This window comes from Eleutherodactylus coqui, chromosome 12, assembly GCF_035609145.1.
Source record: "Eleutherodactylus coqui strain aEleCoq1 chromosome 12, aEleCoq1.hap1, whole genome shotgun sequence".
Taxonomy (NCBI): Eukaryota; Metazoa; Chordata; class Amphibia; order Anura; family Eleutherodactylidae; genus Eleutherodactylus; species Eleutherodactylus coqui.
The window spans coordinates 131,584,077-131,607,082 of NC_089848.1; the positions used below are offsets into that span (position 1 = coordinate 131,584,077).

The 23,006-nt window shown below is 47.2% G+C and overlaps 1 protein-coding gene across 1 annotated transcript in view; it reads left to right on the forward strand.

Annotated features, from left to right (window-relative positions):
- Positions 1–23,006, forward strand: part of GAD2 (glutamate decarboxylase 2) — a 107,983-nt gene that overhangs the window by 64,293 nt on the left and 20,684 nt on the right. Inside the window, exons 8-10 of the mRNA XM_066585682.1 lie at positions 14,306–14,385; positions 17,714–17,768; positions 21,705–21,821. Of these exons, the coding sequence (XP_066441779.1) occupies positions 14,306–14,385; positions 17,714–17,768; positions 21,705–21,821 (252 nt within the window). The remainder of the gene's footprint in view (positions 1–14,305; positions 14,386–17,713; positions 17,769–21,704; positions 21,822–23,006) is intronic.

Here is a 23,006-nt window from a genome sequence, read left to right on the forward strand (position 1 = left end):
TTCAGGAGGGGGTGCTTGAAATATAAGCCCTACCCCGAAAATCATCCCTGGCTGTTAAAAAAGAGAAAAATTAAACTCACCTAGAAGCGCTGTCCAGCTCTTCACACCATCCCCGCCTCCAAAAAGCGCTGAAAAATCACCACCTCCAAAAAGCGCTGCCTCTGATTGGCTGAGTGCTGTGACCAATCAGATGCAGCGCTCAGCCTTTCATTGAATTCAATGAATGGCTGAGCACTGCCTCTGTCTGCTCATCAGAATATAGATGAAGACTGACGGGAACGGGGAGAAGAGCCGGACAGCGCCTCTAGGTAAATTAAATTTTTTTTTTAACAGCTAGGGATGATTTACGGTAGGACTTATATTTCAAGCCCCCTTCCCCCCATCCCCCGAAAATCATCGATGCAAGGGGTTGCCTTTCACCCATTGCTTTCAATAGGGTGGCAGCAGCGCTGGCCCCATTGAAAGCAATGGAATAGCACTGCGGTCCTCTGCCACAGCTGTGACAGCTGTGGCAGGGGATTCTTTTGTCCTAGCAGGGAGTCCTATCAGCACTGAACACTGTGAGGGTGCTGTCACAGTGTTTAGTGATGAGGGGACCTTTGTGGAGCAGCTGCACTTCTACAAGCACAGCTGCTCCACACACATGTAAAAAAATGCACGTAGCTTCAGTCACGCGCATTTCGCACATCCGTGGAGCGCATTTTTTTTTGCGCACATAGGCGTGCTAAAATAACCACTCGTCTGACCGAGCCCTAATAGAGTATTTTTTCGTTGCCATTCTTTGGACCAAGCACAGCATAATAGTAAAAGGTTGAGTATTTTCAACCAATCCACAAATTATTACCAGTACCCTAATTTAGGAATTGAACTTATATGGGTTGTCCAGTTGTAAACTATTGATGGCCTATCCTCAGGATAGGTCATTAATAGTAGATCACGGGCGTCTGCCACCTGGCACCCTACTAGTCAGCTGTTCACTAGGTCAGTGCGTTTGTAAACCGAGCTGCTTTCTGCAGGAAGCAGACAGCTCCATTTTCACTGCAGTGGCCAGACATGGTATTACTAGTAAAGCTCTCGCTGAAGTAAATGGGTATAAACCTGGCCACTGCAGTGAGAACAGAGACTGCCTGCTTCCTCGGGAAACCAGTCCAATGCATGAGCCAAATGGTCTGATGAACAGCTGATCTGAGTGCATTCCAGGTGGCGGCCTCCACCGACCTACTGAGGATAAGTCATCAATAGTTTAGAACTGGACAACCCTTTAAGAGACCTTGAGGCACAGTGACTTAGAGCAGAATTTCAATTTATTTGGGAGATAGCATGCCAAAAAACCACAGTTCTGGCATTGTGTATTTGTATGGAGTTCATCATGTAGGATAAATAATATTTTAATAGTTCATAGTTTTACAGTCGCGATAATACCAATTATGTTTACCATTTTTGTATTTTTTTGTGAAAAAATGGGAAAGGGTTTTTCTTGAACTTCTAATAAATTGTATTTTTTTCTATTTTTAAAAATTTCATTAAACTTATTTTACCTGTTTTTTAGTTTCACTAAGGGACTTGAACTTATAATCACTTGAACAATATACTGCAATACTTCTGTGCTGCAGTATATTGTTTCTTCTTAAAGGGGTTGTACCACAATAGACTTTTATTACCTATCCACATGATAGGTTATAAAAGTCAGATCGGGGGGGGGGGGGGGGTGTCTCACCATGCAGACCCCCATTGATCCCGAGAACAGGAATTCTTTGCCCTTCAATCTGATACCATGGCAGGTGTGTACAGTGACCAGAAGAGGGGGATATGAGATCCCTATTCCTGGGATTGTGGATAGGTGATGCAAGTCTATTGTAGTGCAACCCCTTGAAGATTAACCTATTAAGCCCTGTGGCAAGCATCGGCATCACATTGAAGGGGCAGATGGGATGACAGAGGTCCCCAGCTAATGGCTTAGAGGCCATGGTCAACATTGGCTATAGCATTTAAGTGGTTACACAGCTGCGATCATACCTAGATCTGATGAAGACCATTGCCAAGGAGTATCAGTCATTAACACAGTTCACAGCCTCCACCTATGGAGCAGGTTTGACTCCCATATCCGCTCCATAAACCCTCGTTGACCAAGGACATATTCTTGTACACACTATCATCTGTAACTCTTGGTCTAATGATACTGGCCTCCAGCACGACTCTAAAAGTGGTCACAAACTATGCCTGAAACCTTTGCCGGCTGATAGCTGGCATACATTCTATTCTGGACGGTGCTGCAACAAGATGTAACAAGCGTACTAAGAAACTTATTTCGCTCCTCACATTTACACCGACACAAGGTTTACTTACCCCGATGTATGAAATGTAGTCTGAGAGGAGAGGCCCCATAGACTTTAAAGCAAACAGTAAAAATGTAATTTTGCTTCATCTTGGAAAACTCGTTATTCTGTTATTGGAAATATAATTTAGTAGAACTTTGTGAAAGGGAAATGGCGAATGGGATGAATCGGCGATGAGAAGAAGAGGGTGGGCTGCAGCGAACCATTATTTCATCTCAGCATGGGTTTGGAATACCAATGTGTCTGATGGAGGCGATTTTCTCGATTATGCCTCCACCATTTACAGGAATACCAGAAAAAAAAGTACTTATTAGACTTTCCCTGCTCTCCAGCGGTAATCAGAGACAGACAGGTTGACACTTAGGAAAGAACATTGAGAGGGGAGAGTGACTCAACAAGCCCATGAAAAGTACTTGTAATCACAGAGCTCTTTTATGTAAAATTGCAGAACTAAACATTTTAGTACTTGGCTGACCTCTGCTGCACTCCATCTACATAAGCCATTAAGCCTTCTCCATAGTCACACGTGAGGTTCTGCAGGGGTTGAGAGGCAGCAGCGTCTGCATGCCGGTAATTATCCTCCGTCTTATCTACATCTAATTATGATTATGCATAATTATTTGTGTCAGTGAAGCATCAATAAAATGGTTAAAGGACTCTGAAGGTTTAGCCATTGTAAGCTCTGTACATCAGTGAAGGCACCATAAGGCCGCGGTCAGACGAGTGTTGTTTTGCGCGCCTCCTTGCGCAAAAAAAATCGCATCTATTAAAACCATTAGTTCCTTATGAAGGGTTCACATGTCCGTCACCTGCAAAAGATAGGACATACGTGCCTGTAAGGTCCATGCGGCGTAGATGTTACAGAGGTGACGGGATGAGGGGACTCCTGGAGGGTTCCGTTAATCCCCGCGGGGAGTCCCCTCATCACTGAACACTGTGACAGTACTGTCACAGTGTTCAGTGATGATGGGACTCCCCGTGGGGACAAAAGAATCCCCTGTTACAGCTGTGGCAACGGACCACGATGCCATCACATTGCTTTCAATAGGGCCGGCAATGGGATGAAGGCAACCCCCACAGCAATGATTTTCAGGTGAGGGTGGGGGGCTTGAAATATAAGCCGTACCCTGAAAATCATCCCTAGCTGTAGAAAAAAAAATGAACTCACCTAGAAGCGCTGTCTTTTCCCTGTCCCTGGCAGTCTTCATCTGTATTCTGATGGCTGGGGATTGACACAGTGTTCAGTGATGAGGGGACTCCCCACGAGGATTCATGGAACCCTCTGGGAGTCCCCTCATCCACCGTTATCTCTATAATATTCGCGCAGCACGGACCTTACAGGCATGAATGTCCTATCTTTTGCCGGTGCTAGTATTTATTTATTTTTAACAGCTAGGGATGATTTTTCGGGCAAGGTTTATATTTCAAGACCCCGCAACCTTCCCCCGAAAATCATCGCTGCAGGGCTTGCCTTCATCCTATTGTTTTCAATGGGTTGGCAGCAGTGCCGGCCCCATTGAGAGCAATGGGAGAACATCGTGCTCCTCTGCCACGGGTGTGACAGCTGTGGCAGGGGATTCCTTCATCCCTGCAGGGATAAAGGAATCCCCTGTCATAGCTGTCACATCTGTCAAAGCTGTGGCAGGTGATCGCAATCTTCTCTGTACGTTTTCAATTGGGCCGGCGCTGTGACAACATCCAGGGGTTTCACATCCAAGGAGTCCCCTGCTGCGGCTGTGGATAGCTCACATTGCTTTCAATGCAGCGGCAGTAGCGGCGTCCCCATAGGAAGCAATGGGATAGCATCACGTTCTCTGCCGCAGCGCAGAGTTTCGGTCACACATTTTGAACAACCGTGGAGCGCTTTTTTTTGCGCACATAGGTGCGCAAAGAAAATCAGTCGTCTGACTGAGGCCTTAAAGTGGCCTGCACTTACAGATGATTTTTCAGAATAAGCTGCCATGTGCGTACATGAGGAATAACACTATATCTGGCCATTATATGACTTGTATTTATCATCATACATACTGTATTGTACATATTTACCACCAGTATTCCCCTCTGCAGGATGTATATCTAATTCTCAGTTCTCTTTGAGCTGGAGGGAATAGACTGGTGCTATGATGTCTCCATACACTGCAGATAGAGGAAACGAAAGCTTCTGCTCCCTTACTTTCTATAGAACACACACAGAAATGACATGGAGGCTTTTATACAGCAATGCTGAGCAGTGTAGATGTAATTCTAGTAGCTGTGATACAGTAGATCACTTACTATTAGCAGCAGCCACTTCTGTGTGTCTCTCTCCCTCTACAGTGGCTTCTTTCTCCTTCCCCCTCTCCTTTCCATAGGCTACTGTGGGTGGCATGACATGTCCCTTCCCTCCACTTCATGTTCTTCATCTTATGACCTTAGGACCTTCTCACACCAGCGTTTTGCTTTCCGTTTTGCTGATCCGTCATGGGAACAGCAAAACAGAAAGACAACGATTCTGTTTTTTAGTCCACAAATGTGTTGAAGTGGAAGGTCTTCAATTTCAATCTGTTTCTGCATTTTCTGTCTCCATTCCATTTTTTCTTTCCCGCTTCGGAAAACGGAAAACAGATGGATCCTTTTATATTGGATTGTGCTCAACGGGAGGCGGAGAGAACTGGAAGACAATCTGTTTTTCATTTGCAGTTTTCTCTGTTTTCTGCGTGGCGGTGCACCTTCATTGAATGTGACTCAGTGGTTAGTACTGCTGACTTGCAATGCTGGGGGGTCCTAGGTTCAAAACTCAACAGGGGCATTCTCAACTTTGAAAAACTCCATACAGCCATTATTTTTGGTCAGATTTGGCAGCAGTGCTAACAGCTCAGCCACCACAACCTGTAACACTGGGACTTTAGGTTCATAGCGGACTATGGACAACATCTGCTCGGAGGTTGTATGTTCTCGTGTTTATCCTTCTCAAGCATGGTGGCTCAGTCATTAGCTCTGCTGCCTTGCAGTGCTGGAGTTGTAGGTTCAGATCTGACCAAGGGTAACGTCTGTGTTCGTATTTTAGGTTCTCTTCATGTTTCTTCTTCTTGCTCTTCTTTTTCTCTAGCAAAGAAGCGGGTTCGGATCTGACCAAGGGTGATGGAGCTTTTCAAAGTTGATGTTGCTCTTGATGAGATTTGAATCTAGAATCCCATTACTGCAAAGCAACAGTGTTAACAATTAAACCCCTCTTTGAAGAGGTACCACCACCTACATGCTGAAAAATGGAAACTTTTATTAAAACTGGATCTAGCTGAAAAAATGATAGTGTGAATGTAGCCTTACTAGAGACGGACTTCACTTGACAACAGGCAGTGGACAGCAAATGAGCACAAAATTTAGTGCCTCCTTAGTGCCCCATGTACTGCTCTTCTGTTTGCTGAGCGCTGGATGTCTATTTGCCATTCACTGTCCCTTTAGCGTCATTCTGCCCCTAAAACAGGCAATAACTGGTAAATGGGCACATCCGCTGACATTCCATTCATTATTTTGGTACTTTTCTTCTGGCCGGGGTAATGCACTGCTCATCATATTGACGTCACATACATTGCCTGGCGGGATGTGCAGAGCTTCCAGTAATCAATATACACACATGTGCAGTCTGCGTTGTATTCCTTCTAGCACTGTAGCCTCTACCGGCAACAACCAGTCACCGGCTTTGGACTTTCAATACAGCGGCACTGGTTGTACTGGGCAGCCTTTGACTGATGGTAGGGAGGTGTGTGGGGTGATTATAAGACAGTGCTAAGAATGATGGATTGTGAGCTTCATAGTGAGCCAGAAGGAAGGGGATTGGAAGAACAAAACGGACATGGGAGATTGAGAAATATAGCGGAAAAGTGGCTAAATGTATTAATGACCTTATTTTAAAAATGTGTATTAACCCTTTCCAATCCACTGTCTGACGTCATTATGATTTAAGGCTGAACAGCTCTGATGTTGGAAGACGTCCGCCGGGGTTCTCTTACTGCATATTGCCAGCCTCTATGCTGTCGGAGGCTATCCAATGTGTCACCTCATGCAGTACTGGCTTTAGCCAGCATATAGCGCCATTGTATAACGGCAGAAAAAGAGTAAGCCCCATAGGAAAACCAGGATACAAATTGGATTGGAAAGGGTTAATAGTAGAGATGAGCGAACACCAAAATGTTCGGGTGTTCGTTATTCGTAACGAACTTCCCGTGATGCTCGAGGGTTCGTTTCGAACAACGAACCCCATTGAAGTCAATGGGCGACCAGAACATTTTTGTATTTCGCCGATGCTCGCTAAGGTTTTCATGTGTGAAAATCTGGGCAATTCAGGAAAGTGATGGGAATGACACAGCAACGGATAGGGCAGGCGAGGGGCTACATGGTGGGCTGCATCTCAAGTTCACAGGTCCCACTATTAAGCCACAATAGCGGCAAGAGTGGGCCCCCCCCCCTCCCAACAACTTTTACTTCTGAAAAGCCCTCATTAGCATGGCATACCTTTGCTAAGCACCACACTACCTCCAACAAAGCACAATCACCGCCTGCATGACACTCCACTGCCACTTCTCCTGAGTTACATGCTGCCCAACCGCACCCCCTCCCCCCCACAGCGCACACCAAAGTGTCCCTGCGCAGCCTTCAGCTGCCCTCATGCCACACCACGCTCATGTCTATTTAGAATTGCGTCTGCCATGACGAGGGACCTCAGGCATACACTGCAGAGGTTGGCACGGCTAGGCAGCGACCCTCTTTAAAAGTGGCGGAGCGATAGCCCACAATGCTGTACAGAAGCAATGAGAAATAGAATCCTGTGCCACCGCCATCAGGAGCTGCACACGTGGGCATAGCAATGGGGAACCTATGTGCCACACACTATTCATTCTGTCAAGGTGTCTGCATGCCCCAGTCAGACCGGGCTTTTTAATTCATAGACACAGGCAGGTACAACTCCCTATTGTGAAGTCCCTGTCGACCCACAGCATGGGTGGCTCCCTGGAACCCACCGGCGGTACACAGAAATATCCCATTGCATTGCCCAACACAGCTGAGGTAGTAATGTCGTGCGTAATACAGGTGGGTTTCGGCCCACACTGCATGCCCCAGTCAGACTGGGGTTCTTTACAAGTGGACACATGTAGGTTTAACTCCCTGTGGACCCACTGCCTGGGTGGGTGCCAGGAAGCCACCGGCGGTACATAGAAATATCCCATTGCATTGCCCAACACAGCTGAGGTAGTAATGTCGTGCGTAATACAGGTGGGCTTCGGCCCACACTGCATGCCCCAGTCAGACGGGTTCTTTAGAAGTGTACAGATGTATTAAAAACTCAGTGTGCACCTACAGCATGGGTGGCTCCCTGGAACCCACCGGCGGTACACAAAAATATCCCATTGCATTGCCCAACACAGCTGAGGTAGTAATGTCGTGCGTAATACAGGTGGGCTTCGGCCCACACTGCATGCCCCAGTCAGACGGGTTCTTTAGAAGTGTACAGATGTATTAAAAACTCAGTGTGCACCTACAGCATGGGTGGCTCCCTGGAACCCACCGGCGGTACACAAAAATATCCCATTGCATTGCCCAACACAGCTGAGGTAGTAATGTCGTGCGTAATACAGGTGGGCTTCGGCCCACACTGCATGCCCCAGTCAGACGGGTTCTTTAGAAGTGTACAGATGTATTAAAAACTCAGTGTGCACCTACAGCATGGGTGGCTCCCTGGAACCCACCGGCGGTACACAAAAATATCCCATTGCATTGCCCAACACAGCTGAGGTAGTAATGTCGTGCGTAATACAGGTGGGCTTCGGCCCACACTGCATGCCCCAGTCAGACTGGGGTTCTTTACAAGTGGACACATGTAGGTTTAACTCCCTGTGGACCCACTGCCTGGGTGGGTGCCAGGAAGCCACCGGCGGTACATAGAAATATCCCATTGCATTGCCCAACACAGCTGAGGTAACGTCAGCTGTAATGCAGGTGGGCTAAAAATTAATTTGATTACACTGTAGGCGAGGGCCCACAAAAATTGCTGTATCAACAGTACTAATGTACATCCCAAAAATTGGCCATGGCCAGCCAAGAGGGCAGGTGAAACCCATTAATCGCTTTGGTTAATGTGGCTTAAGTGGTAACTAGGCCTGGAGGCAGCCCAGTGTAACGAAAAATTGGTTCAAGTTAAAGTTCCAACGCTTTTAAGCTAATTGAAACTTATAAAAATTGTTCTGAAAAATTATTTGAGTGAGCCTTGTGGCCCTAAGAAAAATTGCCCGTTCAGCGTGATTACGTGAGGTTTCAGGAGGAGGAGCAGGAGGAGGAGGAGGAGGAATATTAGACACAGATTGATGAAGCACAAATGTCCCCGTTTTGGATGGTGAGAGAGAACGTAGCTTCCATCCGCGGGTGCAGCCTACGTATTGCTTACGTATCGCTGCTGTCCGCTGGTGGAGAACAGAAGTCTGGCGAAATCCAGCCTTTGTTCATCTTGATGAGTGTTAGCCTGTCGGCACTGTCGGTTGACAAGCGGCTACGCTTATCGGTGATGATTCCCCCAGCCGCACTAAACACCCTCTCCGACAACACGCTAGCCGCAGGACAAGCAAGCACCTCAAGGGCATACAGGGCTAGTTCAGGCCACGTGTCCAGCTTCGACACCCAGTAGTTGTAGGGGGCAGAGGCGTCACCAAGGATGGTCGTGCGATCCGCTACGTACTCCCTCACCATCCTTTTGCAGTGCTCCCGCCGACTCAGCCGTGACTGGGGAGCGGTGACACAGTCTTGGTGGGGAGCCATAAAGCTGGCCAGGCCCTTAAAGACTGTTGCACTGCCTGGGATGTACATGCTGCTCGATCTACGCACATCCCCTGCAACATGGCCCTCGGAACTGCGCCTTCTGCCACTAGCGCTGTCGGCTGGGAATTTTACCATCAGCTTGTCCGCAAGGGTCCTGTGGTATAGCAACACTCTCGAACCCCTTTCCTCTTCGGGAATCAGAGTGGGCAGGTTCTCCTTATACCGTGGATCGAGCAGTGTGTACACCCAGTAATCCGTAGTGGCCAGAATGCGTGCAACGCGAGGGTCACGAGAAAGGCATCCTAACATGAAGTCAGCCATGTGTGCCAGGGTACCTGTACGCAACACATGGCTGTCTTCACTAGGAAGATCACTTTCAGGATCCTCCTCCTCCTCCTCCTCCTCAGGCCATACACGCTGAAAGGATGACAGGCAATCAGCCGGTGTACCGTCAGCAGCGGGCCAAGCTGTCTCTTCCCCCTCCTCCTCATCCTCCTCCTCCTCCTGTACGCGCTGTGAAATAGACAGGAGGGTGCCCTGACTATCCAGCGGCATACTGTCTTCCCCCGCCCCCGTTTCCGAGCGCAAAGCAGCTGCCTTTATGGTTTGCAGGGAATTTCTCAAGATGCATAGCAGAGGAATGGTGACGCTAATGATTGTAGCATCGCCGCTCACCACCTGGGTAGACTCCTCAAAATTACCAAGGACATGGCAGATGTCTGCCAACCAGGCCCACTCTTCTGAAAGGAATTGAGGAGGCTGACTCCCACTGCGCCGCCCATGTTGGAGTTGGTATTCCACTATAGCTCTACGCTGTTCATAGAGCCTGGCCAACATGTGGAGCGTAGAGTTCCACCGTGTGGGCACGTCGCACAGCAGTCGGTGCACTGGCAGCTTAAAGTGATGTTGCAGGGTGCGCAGGGTGGCAGCGTCCGTGTGGGACTTGCGGAAATGTGCGCAGAGCCGGCGCGCCTTTACGAGCAGGTCTGACAAGCGTGGGTAGCTTTTCAGAAACCGCTGAACCACCAAATTAAAGACGTGGGCCAGGCATGGCACGTGCGTGAGGCTGCCGAGCTGCAGAGCCGCCACCAGGTTACGGCCGTTGTCACACACGACCATGCCCGGTTGGAGGCTCAGCGGCGCAAGCCAGCGGTCGGTCTGCTGTGTCAGACCCTGCAGCAGTTCGTGGGCCGTGTGCCTCTTATCGCCTAAGCTGAGTAGTTTCAGCACGGCCTGCTGACGCTTGCCCACCGCTGTGCTGCCACACCGCGCGACACCGACTGCTGGCGACATGCTGCTGCTAACACATCTTGATTGTGAGACAGAGGAGGAGGAGGAGGAGGAGGGTGCTTTAGTGGAGGAAGCATACACCTCCGCAGATACCACCACCGAGCTGGGGCCCGCAATTCTGGGGGTGGGTAGGACGTGAGCGGTCCCAGGCTCTGACTCTGTCCCAGCCTCCACTAAATTCACCCAATGTGCCGTCAGGGAGATGTAGTGGCCCTGCCCGCCTGTGCTTGTCCACGTGTCCGTAGTTAAGTGGACCGTGGCAGTAACCGCGTTGGTGAGGGCGCGTACAATGTTGCGGGAGACGTGGTCGTGCAGGGCTGGGACGGCACATCGGGAAAAGTAGTGGCGACTGGGAACTGAGTAGCGCGGGGCCGCCGCCTCCATGATACTTTTGAAGGACTCCGTTTCCACAACCCTATACGGCAGCATCTCAAGGCTGATGAATTTTGCGATGCGGACGGTTAACGTTTGAGCGTGCGGGTGCGTGGCGGCGTACTTGCGCTTGCGCTCGAACACTTGCGCAAGCGACGGCTGAACGGTGCGCTGAACTACACTGCTGGATGGGGCCGAGGACAGCGGAGATGAGGGTGTGGGTGCAGGCCATGAGGCGGTAGTGCCTGTGTCCTGAGAGGGGGGTTGCATCTCAGTGGCAGGTTGGGGCACAGGGGGAGAGGCAGGGGTGCAAACCGGAGGCGGTGAACGGCCTTCGTCCCACCTTGTGGGGTGCTTGGCCATCATATGTCTGCGCATGGTGGTGGTGGTGAGGCTGTTGGTGTTGGCTCCCCGGCTGAGCTTTGCGCAACAAAGGTTGCACACCACTGTTCGTCGGTCGTCAGGCGTCTCTGTGAAAAACTGCCAGACCTTAGAGCACCTCGGCCTCTGCAGGGTGGCATGGCGCGGGGGGGCGCTTTGGGAAACACTTGGTGGATTATTCGGTCTGGCCCTGCCTCTACCCCTGGCCCTGGCCACCGCACTGCCTCTTGCAACCTGCCCTGCTGATGCCCTTGACTCCCCCTCTGAAGACCTGTCCTCCTGAGTAAGCGTTGCACACCAGGTGGGGTCAGTCACCTCATCGTCCTGCTGCTCTTCCTCCGAATCCTCTGTGCGCTGCTCCCTGGGACTTACTGCCCTTACTACTACCTCACTGCAAGACAACTGTGTCTGATCGTCATCGTCCTCCTCACCCACAGAAAGTTGTTGAGACAGTTGGCGGAAGTCCCCAGCCTCTTCCCCCGGACCCCGGGAACTTTCGAATGGTTGGGCATCAGTGACGATAAACTCCTCTGGTGGGAGAGGAACCGCTGCTGCCCAATCTAAGCAGGGGCCCGAGAACAGTTCCTGGGAGTGTTCCCGCTCCTGAGCAGGTGTCATTGTAGTGGAGTGAGGAGGCTGGGAGGAAGGAGGAGCAGCAGACAGAGGATTCGGATTGGCAGCAGTGGACGGCGCAGAACTGCGGGTAGACGATAGGTTGCTCGAAGCACTTTCTGCCATCCAGGACAGGACCTGCTCACACTGCTCATTTTCTAATAACCGTCTCCCGCGTGGACCCATTAATTGGGCGATGAATGTGGGGACGCCAGAAACGTGCCTCTCTCCTAATCGCGCAGCAGACAGCTGCGACACACCTGGATCAGGAGCTTGGCCTGTGCCCACACCCTCACTTGGCCCTCCGCGTCCTCGGCCACGTCCACGTCCACGTCCTCTAGGCTTACCCCTACCCCTCAGCATGCTGTATTACCAGTGATTAGATTTCCCAGGCAGGAAATAAATTGGCGCAAGACTGCAGGCCAAATATAATTTTTGCCCTTTTTGGAAAACGAAAGGCCCCACTGCCTCTAGTGAATGAATTATCTAAGTTTAATAACTGCGCTGTGTCCCTGCTTATGTGTCACAGAACGTGAGGGTAGCAGAGTTATTAACTGTGGCAGAGCAGGTATTTTTTTTCCCAATTAAGGACAGCAAATGGCGAAGCCTGGAGTAAAGCGTAGCTGGCTGCGTATGATTTAGCAATGTTTTTCACGCAGCTCACACGTCTCCACAGGCGTAAGGACGGACACAGGCTGGACAAATAGATTTCTTTTCAGTTTTTTCCCACCAACAGGCAGCACTGCGTATATTCAATGAACCTGCGAAGTTTAATAACTGCGCTGTGTCCCTGCTTATGTGTCACAGAACGTGAGGGTAGCAGAGTTATTAACTGTGGCAGAGCAGGTATTTTTTTTCCCAATTAAGGAAAGCAAATGGCGAACCCAGCAGTAAAGCGTAGCTGGCTGCGTATGATTTAGCAATGTTCTTCACGCAGCTCACACGTCTCCACAGGCGTAAGGACGGACACAGGCTGGACAAATAGATTTCTTTTCAGTTTTTTCCCACCAACAGGCAGCACTGCGTATATTCAATGAACCTGCGAAGTTTAATAACTGCGCTGTGTCCCTGCTTATGTGTCACAGAACGTGAGGGTAGCAGAGTTATTATAACTCTTGGAGAGCAGGTATTTTTTTTCCCAATTAAGGAAAGCAAATGGCGAACCCAGCAGTAAAGCGTAGCTGGCTGCGTATGATTTAGCAATGTTTTTCACGCAGCTCACACGTCTCCACAGGCGTAAGGACGGACACAGGCTGGACAAATAGATTTCTTTTCAGTTTTTTCCCACCAACAGGCAGCACTGCGTATATTCAATGAACCTGCGAAGTTTAATAACTGCGCTGTGTCCCTGCTTATGTGTCACAGAACGTGAGGGTAGCAGAGTTATTAACTGTGGCAGAGCAGGTATTTTTTTTCCCAATTAAGGAAAGCAAATGGCGAAGCCAGCAGTAAAGCGTAGCTGGGTGCGTATGATTTAGCAATGTTTTTCACGCAGCTCACACGTGTCCACAGGCGTTAGGACGGACAGAGGCAGGACAAATAGATTTGTTTTCACTTGTTTTACAAGCAAAAGGCAGCACTGCGTATATTCTATGAATAATAACTGTGTTGTGGCCCTGCCTATACAATTCTTTCCCTGCAGTATCAATGGAGGGGGGAATGCTCTGCAGAGGCGATTTTGAGAAGCAAAAAAAATGCAGCACAGCTAACAGCAGCCTGGACAGTACTGCACACGGATAAATATGGCCCTAGAAAGGACCGTTGAGGTTCTTGAAGGCTACACTCACTCCTAACACTCTCCCTGCCTATGCAGCACTTCTGTCCCTAATGCCAGGTGCAACGCTCTGCAGAGCCGATTTTGAGAAAAAAAAAATGGCACTGCTAACAGCAGCCAACACACAGCTATCAGTGGCCCTAATAAGGACCTTTGGGGGGTCTTGAAGCCTACACTAACTACCAATTCTTTCCCTACAGCAGCTCCGGTATAAACAGCACTGTCCCTCATCTAACTCACACCGCATCTGAGGCGAGCCGCGGGAGGGGCCGACTTTTATATTAGGCGAACACCTGATCTCGCCAGCCACTCACAGCAGGGGGGTGGTATAGGGCTTAAACGTTGCAGGGGGAAGTTGTAATGCCTTCCCTGTCTTTCAATTGGCCAGAAAAGCGCGCTAACGTCTCAGGGAAGGAAGTGAAAGTAACCAGAACACCGCATGGTGTTCGTCACGAATAACGAACATCCCGAACACCCTAATATTCGCACGAATATCAAGCTCGGACGAACGCGTTCGCTCATCTCTAGTTAATAGTTGACTTTTTTCTGAGTTTTATTACTGCTAGCCAACACATATTCTTATATTCTGCCCCGGTCATGATCGTGTATTACATGTCACTACGGTTTAGTGGTTCTATAGGAATAACAGATGATGTTAGATATGTAGGATCAGCTTGGTTGAAAAACATTTAAAGGAAGAAGCTGTTAACTGCTATAAATACACAGATTTGATCATAATTCCCTTCTTTTCCAGAGTCACTTTTCAGTAAAGAAGGGAGCAGCAGCCTTGGGGATTGGCACCGACAGTGTGATCCTTATCAAGTGCGATGAGAGGTAGGCAAGAAGTGTGGAAATGCAATTTAACATGGGAGATTAGAACTTGAGTCACTCACTGATTAAGGTCATGGGGACATAAGGCATCGAGCGGAGGCGGCAGGCACGGAAGGTATTGGCTTTATTGAAGTTTTACACACACAAAGAGGAATGAACTCAATTCACTTTAGGTAGTGAAGTGTACTGGACTATGTGACCCAAGGGGACATTTACTTACACAGCCAATTGGAGTTGAAAAAGAGAAACCCATTATATTTAGTCCTTCAAAAATCCATTTCTCTGTATAGAAGAAGTAGAGTCACTTTCATTACTTCTTCCAATTGAAAAGAGTCCATTCTTACTGATACAAGGGCAAGTGAAACTACTAGTACCCTGCAGGATGCAGACGAGCCATAATGCTACACGGCAGAGGTCATACAGGTACTCATGAGGTTCCAATCACACACCTAACACTGGCTATTCAGTATTGGAATTGTAACACAATTAAGCCTTCTATAGGGTGCCAGTTATAGGTACAAGTAGTGCACGAGAGCTGGGCTGTCCTCCAGGTGCACAAATCACAGATGTGTCTGATGGGCTATCAAGACTCTTCAGTCCTACAGACAGCTATCCCTTACTACTAAAACGTGTAGGGACAAATGACACCACAGAAAAGACTTTGCAATTATTTAGAGACTTTGAAGACCACTGCAGGAAAGTGATGTAACTATGAGACAAGGTGGTCTTCTCATCTATCCTCCCAGTGGATGGCCAAGGAATAAGAAGATGGAACAGGATTCTAGAAGTGAACAACTGGCTACATCGATGGTGCTGTCAGCAAAGATTTGTACTTCTGGACCATGGAGTGAAGTACCTATATGATAATAATATAATAATCTTTATTTGTATAGCGCTAACTTCTTCTGCTGCTTAAGGGTTGCACCTTACAAAGACAGGAAAACATATATTTAGCAGGCGCCTTCATATACTCATCAGGAGAGCTTTACACTAGAACAGCATGGGAAGAGAAATAAAAGACAAAAATATACAGCTAATTAATACATTTGAGAACCTTCTTATTGGGAGTGGAAAGAAAGAACAAAGACCAAAAAATCAGAAGGCAAGTAGATGAGCAAGAGACACCGATCACAAACTAAAATGTTTCTACACAAATGCCCAGAGAATGGGAAACAAACAAGGATAATTTGAGCTTCTAACACAGGAAGAGACATATGGTGTCATAGTCATTGCAGAAACTTGGTAGAATGATACACATGATTGGAACACAAGGCTTGAAAGATACAACTTATTTATAAGAAACAGACCTAATAAAAGGGGAGGAGGTGTTGTGTTGTATGTTAGGAAAACATTCATCTCCACAGAGATTCAAGCTTCAGAGCTGGGAGTTCTGTAGAAACTGTTTGGGTAAGAATACAAGGAGAGAACAACAGAAAGGACACCATTGTAGGCATTTACTATAGGCCACCGGGACAAGCAGAAGATATGGAGGAACTATTTCTACATCAGATGGCCAAGCTCTCAAAGAAGCCCGACATAGTGATCATGGGAGATTTTACCCATCCAGACATTTGTTGGGAATCTCTCAGGTAAAAGTAATGGATCCAACAGATTCTTATCGGCTCTTGCTGACAACTTTATCTTCCAAAAGGTTGAAGAGAAAACAAGGGGATCTCAAAGCACAATCGTTACCAATCCCTAAAAGAAGGAAGAATGGGAAGCATTTAAAGACACGAGGATGGATGAACACAGAACTTGTACACATGCTGAAAAGGAAGAGAAAAATGTTTATCCAATCAAAAAACGGGGGAATATCTGGACATCCAATTGGAAAAATGTGGCAAGTGTTCAACATTTTTATAAATTATGTAGATGAGGGAAGTGAGAGGAATCTGATTAAATTTTCCAACGACGGAAAGCTAGACAAGTGGGCAGCAACTAACAGAATCATATTTAACAGGGAGAAATGCAAAGTCCTACATCTGGGCAAGAAAAATTAAAAAAGCACATACAGAATGGGAGAAATTAGGCTAAACAGCACATGTGAAAAAGACTTGGGTATACTAATGGATCATAGACTGAACATGAGTCAACAATGTGATGCAGTAGCCAAAAAGGCAAACACAATTCTGGGATGTATTAAGAGAAGCAGAGAGTCTAGATCACGTGAGGTCATTATCCCCCTCTACTCTTCCTTAGTCAGACCTCATCTGGAATACTGGGTCCAGTTCTGGACACCCCACTTTATAAAAGACATAGACAAACTGGAGCAAGTTCAGAGAAGAGTTACAAGGATGTGCTCGACTTCCTGCGGTACCACTGTCATGGTCAATTTTATTAATGATGTGTGGATACAATTGATTTCAAGGAATGAGGACCGCATTGATCCCACCCATGAGTGTGTCCCCCAGACTTAATGGGCCTTGGCACAAGCTCGGGCCAGCTCTCACCTCTCTCTTCTGTCTGTACTGCAGAAAGTTATAACAGCAGATTACAGATTATATGTAACACAAGCCATGGTTTGGTGAAGCCGTGGTGAAATGACTATGCGCTCTCTCTTGCCTCCATCAAAAAGTAGAAGAGTTGGGATGACACTTTTTTGAAGGGGTTTTATCAAGATTATGTTATCCCCTATCCACAGGGGATAACGTGCTGATCGTGGGTGGTCTCACTGCTGAAAGAAGGACCCATGTCCCCTGTCCTCCTTAATGTGGGGTTACTGCACCCCCGCAGCAAAGAGGAGACTGAACAGAGCGCTGGTCGCACAAGCTCCATTCAGTTCAATGTGGCTGACAGAAGTAGCCGAGTGGCATGACTGCTCAATGCTCAGTCAGTACTCCATTCACAGCGACATTCCTGCGAGGGGGAGAAGCGACTCCTACAGTTACAGGACAGTGGGACACGGGAGTCCTGTTCTACTTCTAATCTTGGTACAATCCCTTTAAGTCCATAACTCTTCAGCCAAGATAGGAAACCTGATTTGGATATTTGCTACAAATAACTTTGAATGAGGACAGATGTGTGCGGGACTTTTTGCTGTTTTTATGATTGAAACCTTATTCTTTAGTTTAGGCTCCATAGATTGGCAATTAATATGCTAGTTAAATGGATTTCCATGGCAACAATGTAGCTAGTGCCATCTCTGTTATACACACACTAGATGAATGCAGATCTGGGTGCGCGGTATATTGAATGAAACGTTAATATAGTTTTACAGGGCTTTGAAGTCGCATTCGAATCAATGTAATAGAAACTATTTTGAGCTCTCGTAACATTTTATTATGATTTGGCTCCGGACTTTATGTGAAATGTTTTGTGCTTTTAATTACAGGGGGAAAATGATCCCATCAGATCTTGAAAGAAGAATCATTGAAGTCAAGCAGAAAGTATGCGGCATTCAATTCATTCCAAATACACTTTCTATGGCAGTAATATTTATAGGGAAAGGTTAGGGCGGTGCTATTAGGGGGAGCTGGATGTTTATTTGCACTGGATAAGACTGGTTTGCTGATCTATATTTATATATAAAAGCGAAAGCTCTCATTGACTTACTGACTTGCGACTAATTCTCTAACTTCCCGTTGTCGTAGAAACATGAAATTTGGCGCGACCATTCTTTAGAGCCTAAATAGGAAAAGTAAAGGGATCACAACTCAATTATTCAATGCTAAGTGCAAAAGTATTGGCACCCCTGTGTAATGTACCAAATCTAATTCTCCAACTTCCTGTTGTCGTTCAAACATGAAATTTGGCAGAAACATTCTTCGGGTCCTACATAGGAAAAGCAAAGGGGTCACAAATTGGTTATTCAATGCTAAGTGCAAAAGTAAGTGCACCTCTATTTAGTGTAACTGTATTATTGTATCTTGTCACCACCAGGAAATTGGGGGTTTGACAGGGCTTGGATGCAGGAACGCCCCTGTCACACCCCTAGTTCCCCATTGGTGACTTCTCAAAGGTCCTAGCAGCAGCGTGTGTAGTGATGTCTGACTTGGCTGGACGGTTAGGGATGAGTTTACCTGTTAGGCTTTCATTATTAGCGGAAAAGGCATCCATGTAACAGAACAAATAATCTAGGCCTAACACCAAAACATCCCTAACCCTCCTGGCAAGGCAAAAATCACTACACTGTTTGCCCAGGAACAGGCTGCTTCTTAATGTGGGGGGACTTACAGTGCTGATGGAGAGCAGAGGCGATCGTCTTCCTCCACGGCCAGCGCAGCTGTCACACTACAGTCTCCAGGGACATTGCCGCCGGGGAGAATGACAGTGATCCCGGTAAGGGGAACCCACAGTCAGTGCAGCACTGCTAGGGAAGGCCGGCCCTGAGGACAGTGCTGCTGGGAAGAGTGACAGCAGCCCCAGTAAGGGGAGCCCACAGTCAGGGCAGTGCTGCTGGGGGGAGTCACAGCGGGGCTAGCAGCAGACGCAGTATACTCACATGAGGAGACTGCAGTGCAGTGCTTAGTGCCAGGACCTGCTGTGAGCCCAAGAAAGAACAGCTTATCAGGAACAGGGGGTATCATCCCCCTGTCAAGCACCAAGTATCTTGTCACCATCCACACTTCTGGTGGTGACAAGATACAATAATACCTAATGTAACTTCCCGGTGTTGTACAAGCATGAAATTTGGCACAACAATGTATCTCACCGCTATGTGCATATATTGAAATGCTGTAAAGTACATAGAGAAGCATCCATGGACTGCAGGGATGGAGCTTTTAAGGCTTAGAAAGGGCTGCAACCTCCAGTCTGGGGTTAAATTTGAATAAAAGGGGTGTTACCTTTAAGAGTAAAAAGTGAGTAGAGTGGCAGGGGTTGCACATTCTGCAGAAGGACATCAGTACATGCAGCCTGAGGAGAATCTAACGCTCCTCTATGTGTATACAGATTTTAACTCTCGGTTCCTCTGAAGTAACCACAACTTCATGCAAATTTTCCATGCGAACAACAGGTAAACACCTGTACCAAATTAAGTAGGGGTGAAGCCAGGTATATCAGCTAGTTTTCTATATAATGTACATTTTCAGTCATATAAGGTCAGCAAACTATTCGTTACTATTATGCATAAACTGTAATGGGCAGCAATCTGGAGTTATAGGCAGAGTCTGCTTGCACCATCTTGCAAAATACCTCTAACTATGTCAACTGCTTATTAGGCCTCGTTCAGACAAGCGCTGTTTTAGCACAGTATAGGTGCGTGAAAAGATTGTGGCTATACTGCACTAAAGATCGCCTAGACTTGTGATTTTCAAGTATTTTAATTAGCTGTGAAATTGCCGTTCACATTATCGGAGGTGCGTGGTGCACGGTATCCAGCTCCTATAGAAATCTATGAAAAGCGCGCACCAAAGACAGGTCAGCTCCTATCTTTTCACGCACCACAGACCGTAGATGCGAGCTTTGCAGTCGCATGTCCGATCTTTGATTTTGCATGTCTACAATTCCTTCATCTGATTGGTTCTTATGGAAGAGCTTTCTTTGCCCGCCTCTAATGCACTAACACAGCGCTCGTGTGACGGAGGCCTTATATAGTAAACTCAGCTATCCATCTCTCAACATTAACCCATAAGTGCATCTACTACAGACTGGAAAAACAAGGAGACCATCTTGGGCACTGAAACATTAAAGGGGATGTCCTGCCATTTAACATTTAAGACAAAATGCTCAGGATAATTTAATGAGGTTTCTGGGACATAAAAAATAATAAAATGGGCTTAAATTAAGGAAGAGTCGAACACTCACCTATGAGCTCCACGTCCAGCGTGCAGCCTGGCGCAGAACCCAGAAGAAGGGCAGGCGGTCACGTGCCATACATGGTGCACACGACCACCCAGCCACTCACAGGCTTCAGCGGTAATTCTTCTATGGCCGCTGAAGCCTGTGAGTGGCTCAGTGGTTACGTGCACAATGAACGGCACGTGATTACCCACCGCTTCTTCTGGGTTCAGTGTCGCAGGGCTGCAGCGCTGGACGGGGAGTCATTGGGATAGGGGAGTATTCAGTTTTTCTTTATTTTAAGCTCTTTTGGCAGTTTTTTTTATGTCCCAGAAAACCCCTTTAAAATAATAAAAGAAATAATATTCATCTTACCGATTCCCCGTGCTCCGATTCTGCCATTTCCTGGGATCCCCAAGCTGTACTTTCTGGACCTTGTTGCCACAGTAATGCCACGACATGCTTTCATCTTGGCTCTTCTGCTTCGGCAGCAGCGGGTGGTCACCATTGTGCTCACACTTCAGTATATCAGGATCTGCCTCCAGCTCCTTCCCTCTCCTCTGCTCGCTGACCTCTGTCCATAGGACCCGCGAACGCTGCCAACTAAATTCTTAAAGGGCCAGTGTGCACTCCCATTATTAGTCCTGCACCCCCTATATTAGGCATCCGCACCCTAGACTGGATGAATAAGCAATTGGTCTCCTACTGCTGGTTGTGACAAAGCCCCTGGTTGTGTTTGTTCTGGTTCTGACTCCTGCGCTCCCTGACCTCGGCTCTGTACTCTGGACTTTGTCATTGCCCGCTGCCTGCCTGGACCTTCAGCTTGGACCTCATTGTGCCACCCGCCCTGACTTCAGGCTGTTTCCCTGCTACGCTCCTGTTCAGACCTTCAGGTACCGTGCCTCGGCCCAGTGCGGCATCAGCTTGGACCTTATTGCCAGGGCTACCAGGCCTATCTGTGTATATAAGGGCATGGCGGCCCTGCAGCAAAGACCATATCCCGCTTGGAGGGGTCAAGGTTGAGAATTGAGGTACCCCAACATCTGCCTCTACAAACAGCTCAAAGTCAAACCGGTGTGTATCAAGGTGTATCCACATCTACCCACCTGACAACATGTGACTGCTGCAGCCAATCCCTGGCCATTCCAATCCTTGTGGACATGTGACCACTGCAGCCAATCAGTCACCACTCTGTCCAGTAATTGCCTGCAACAGTCATATGTGCATATCAACAGGGACCAGAAAGGACAAAGATGAGTGGGGGATCCTGGGAAGCATGAGACTGGGAGCGATGGGGGATCAGTAAGCTAAGTGTTACTATTATTTTTTACCATAGTGCATTTTAAATGTTTGTTGTCTTTTAATCTTACGTAAGCAGACATCCCCTTTAAGTGCATCCCCAGCTAATGGCACTAAGCATTGTTTATGCTGGACACCAGGACTGTTTGCTGTCAGTACTATCAGTACTCCGACTATTGCCTCAATATATAGTAAATATGGAAATGGTCGCTAACAATACCGCAGCTCGCAGTACGCCTAAGGCTTGGCAACCGGCGGTTTACGGTACTCTCATATAATTTATGTATCTGTTCTCTCTCTTCCAGGGATTTGTGCCATTTTTTGTTAGTGCCACGGCAGGGACCACCGTCTATGGAGCATTTGACCCTCTTGTTGCGATATCTGATGTCTGCAGAAAGTATAAAATCTGGTTGCATGTTGATGTAAGTCGGTTTTCCTTTAATTCCCACTAATCAGTGAAGATGCGTTATTAATTGTCAGTTCTTTATACATTTTACTTTATTTTAAATTTCCCCTCTGCTTTTGTTGAACTCTATGATGTAGACCCCGGGTTTGTGACATGTTTTTAGGGGGGATACAAGCCATGTAGGAGGGGCAGCAGTGATAGGCAGCGCAGTGTAAAACCCCTCCTGATGTCATTTGCTAGTGTAGCTGGGTACTTTGCATCGGGGCATTAAGAAGCAGAGATCTTGACTATACTTAACCCCTTAGTGACGTCCCCTTTTTTGAACCTAAGTGCACAACGAATTTTGGGGGATTTTCACCTCTACTTGTCAGAAGCTATAACCTTTTGTTTTTCTGTCAATACGCCGTTTGAGGACTTCTTTTTGGCGAGCTGTAGTTTTTTTATTGGTACCATTTTTGGGGTAACATATAATGTATTGCAGAATTTTTATTCTTTTTTTTGGAGGGCAGGAAGAAAAATTACACCAATTTTGCTATTGTTTATATATATATATCCTGCTTTTCTGAAGTGTTCCCACTTTTGCACAATAAAACCCCTTTCATTTTTGAAAAACTTTTTTTTTGCATTGCTGCAAGTCCCACAACTTTTTTTATTTTTCCATCGAGCTCTGTTTTTGGGTGATGACCTGTAGCTGTTATTGATGCCATTTTAGGGTAGATACGGCTTTTGTCATCCCTTTTATTGCGTTTTTTGGGAGGCAGAATAGACAAAAAAAACATTCGGGCTCCGTTTTTTTCTCTTTTTTTTATAGCATTTGCCATTCAGAATAAAAAGTGTGTTAAATTTATTGTACGGGTCGTTATGGATGCAATGATACCAAACATGTGGGTACTTTAATTCATTTTAATATATTGTGCTTTTACATTTTTCTGTCCCTGTAGGGGACTCCAACCTGCGATGCTATGATTACACTGATAATACATTGTAGTACCCCTGTACTGCAATGCATTATATCAACACTAATCATGACGATCACAGGCCTTTTCAGACCTAGACACTGCTGTCTTGTGTCCGGATCCCATAGCAAACAATCAGCCCTTGCAATTATATGGTGGAGGGCCAATGACATCACAGAGGGAGCACCCTACCTCAGTGAACCCTTTACATGCTGAGATCAACATTGATCATGGCATGTAAGGGT